The 2500-nt window shown below is 46.6% G+C and overlaps 1 protein-coding gene across 1 annotated transcript in view; it reads left to right on the top strand.

Annotated features, from left to right (window-relative positions):
- The window catches only part of LOC135813930 (spermatogenesis-defective protein 39 homolog), a 31095-nt gene that overhangs the window by 4171 nt on the left and 24424 nt on the right, over window positions 1-2500 (top strand). The window contains exons 5-7 of the mRNA XM_065326971.1: window positions 878-940; window positions 1419-1511; window positions 2476-2500. The exon at window positions 2476-2500 is cut by the window's right edge and continues 9 nt beyond it. Of these exons, the coding sequence (XP_065183043.1) occupies window positions 878-940; window positions 1419-1511; window positions 2476-2500 (181 nt within the window). The remainder of the gene's footprint in view (window positions 1-877; window positions 941-1418; window positions 1512-2475) is intronic.

Below are 2500 nucleotides of genomic sequence, written 5' to 3' on the forward strand. Positions count from 1 at the left end.
ACTTTTCACGCCATCCTCTAAAAACGATCCCGGTTCGTGTGAGACTCAGTCAGAGTGAATTTATCCGCATCCATCGGACTGGCACCACGCTTTAGGGATCAAGGCATGTGGCCTTGGTGATATTTTGAAATACTACCCGTAACCTTGGTGATGTTTTGGAAATGGGCATACCGGCACCATGCTTGCCGGAATATACAGCGTGCTCCCCCCCCCCCCCCCCCCCCCTCTCGACCAACATTTGCACCGCTCAAGTTTATGTGCTTTTGATACAATACATTTTGAATCCGGTGTATAGTGTCGCTCCAGTATTTTGAGCCTGACATGATGTTTGCAAAGTTTCCAACATAGCCTGCTACGTAGTAATGCGGTGGTCCCTTTTGACTACAGAGCAATAATAGTATCATAGCAGGCTCAGCGGAGGACGTTCAGGTTGGGTGTAACTCCGAGTGTTCATGCAATCACCAGACAACTGTTCACTTGTTCAGTTGTCTGATGATTGCCTAGCGGCATGAACACTCCGAGTTACAACCAACCAGAACGTCCTCCGCTGAGCCTGCTATATTCTAAGCTCTGTCTATGACATTGAGCACTCTCCGCAGGTCGGGGCTCGGGGGATCAACGGATTTGCTAGCAATAATAGTAAACATGTGTTGTGCATGGTGCCCTGTTATCGCACTTTCTGACTTCTTATTATCTTGTTACAGTCGTGGATAGTTGCTTTATAACTCGTTTCCATGTGATTTCTTCTATTTTAATGTGCATGACAGTGCGTGTGATTTGTTTTATTTGAACTTGGCATAGTGCGGCATCTGTTTGAGTAATACCTGTAGCTCACACTCCTTGATTCCCTGTGCTGTGTTCCGCTGTGCGTGTATAGCCTCCTCCAGACTTGACACGGCTGGGTGTGAAGGACACTGCCAAGCGTATCGTCCTGGGAAAAGTGAGTATTAACTGCATACTGTTTGTGCGGTATTTACACACACTGCAAGGCCCTTTTTGGAAACTGATCAAAGGTGGAAAGGAGATCAAGAACATAGCAGCTATTTTAAGTATTACCGGTATTCATAGATCTGCACTGTGGCAGCATTCATGTAATGGCTTGTGCAGACAAGCATAGAAGGTGAATTCTACATAGACGTTGCATGTCAATGCTGGAGAAGTAACGAGTAAAGACTACTCCATGGGAGTGTGATGTGTGACAGTTAGTGGAGACCCACAGGAGGACAAGGTCACATCCTCCCCGTCTTAGCTGATCTAAACTGTCCATCTGTTCCTTTGTGATAGCACACTTTTGCGGATATACCACACTGTTCACACCCTGCAAACATCCCAACGCCCTGTCCAGCTCTTGCTTGTCTGCCCATGCAACTAATGATGGACACTGCATTCCTTTTGCCGATGTGTTTCTGCTTGCTCAGCCCTATGTTCTGGAGTGTTATCGGTCAATTACTGAGAAAGCAGATCTTCTAAAAGAGGTGGTTGCCATGCACGATGGCAATGCTATATTGACTGTAAGTAGGGTGTTAGGGCCGGTGCCCACGCTACCTAAAACGGTATGACTGAGCGATGATAGAACTGAAGGCTACTCTGAACTGTGCTGTGCAGTGAAGCTGGTGCTTGGCGGTCACACCATCATGAGGCCATGGGGTACAAAAGCTGGTTTCCCAGCACAGAGGTGGTCTTTCTAAGCAGGTCTGAATGCATGAGAAGCCAGAATCTGGTGTTTTGGATGAGCGATCTCTAAAGTAGATGGTTTCTTATTGCACTGATTGCTTATCGCTGGTCTTGCTGGGCTGTCACATGTAATAGCAGCAAGAACATCAGTGCCAGTGATGATCACATGCTACTACAACCGTTCCTGGTGAATCCAGCACTTTATAATCCAGCACCCTCGATAAACCAGCACGATTTTCAGGAACCAAACTCTCGAAAAAAATCCAAATTATCCTATTCAGTATTCATGCAGATGGTAGCAGTAAATCCTACCCAGGACATGTCACACATGCACCTCATTGCCTCTGCTAACTACCGGCTAGAGTACAAGACTGCAGTAGATACAGTGGCATCTTTTCTGGTCTTGGATACCGAGCAACACTAGCTGCGTCGCATTGCCAAGGCTCAATTTTACAGGCTTTTTTCCGGTGGAGGGCTGTGTGTATTGGTTGCGAAGCGGTGAACGACTCTACAGTAACAGTTTGTGTCAGGTGCACGGGTGGGTTTGTGTGAATGCGTTTAGCATACTTGCTCAGACTGTTCACATTGAGAAATTGGGAGTGCAAACTCGTTGGGGACCATGTTGTCAGTCTACATCCTACCTTTGTTTGGTTTCTATGTACATATACGAGTACGAGTACGGTACATCTTGATTTTGTGACATAAAACAAACATGGCTGGGAAATGGACCTGCCGATTATTGTCATCAGTAATTCTGTACTGGATGCTGTCGATTTTCTTGTGTGCTTCTGCTTCCCGCAGGTGATACTGTTCCTACGGCAGACGT

Source organism: Sycon ciliatum, chromosome 4 (assembly GCF_964019385.1).
Source record: "Sycon ciliatum chromosome 4, ocSycCili1.1, whole genome shotgun sequence".
Lineage (NCBI taxonomy): Eukaryota > Metazoa > Porifera > Calcarea > Leucosolenida > Sycettidae > Sycon > Sycon ciliatum.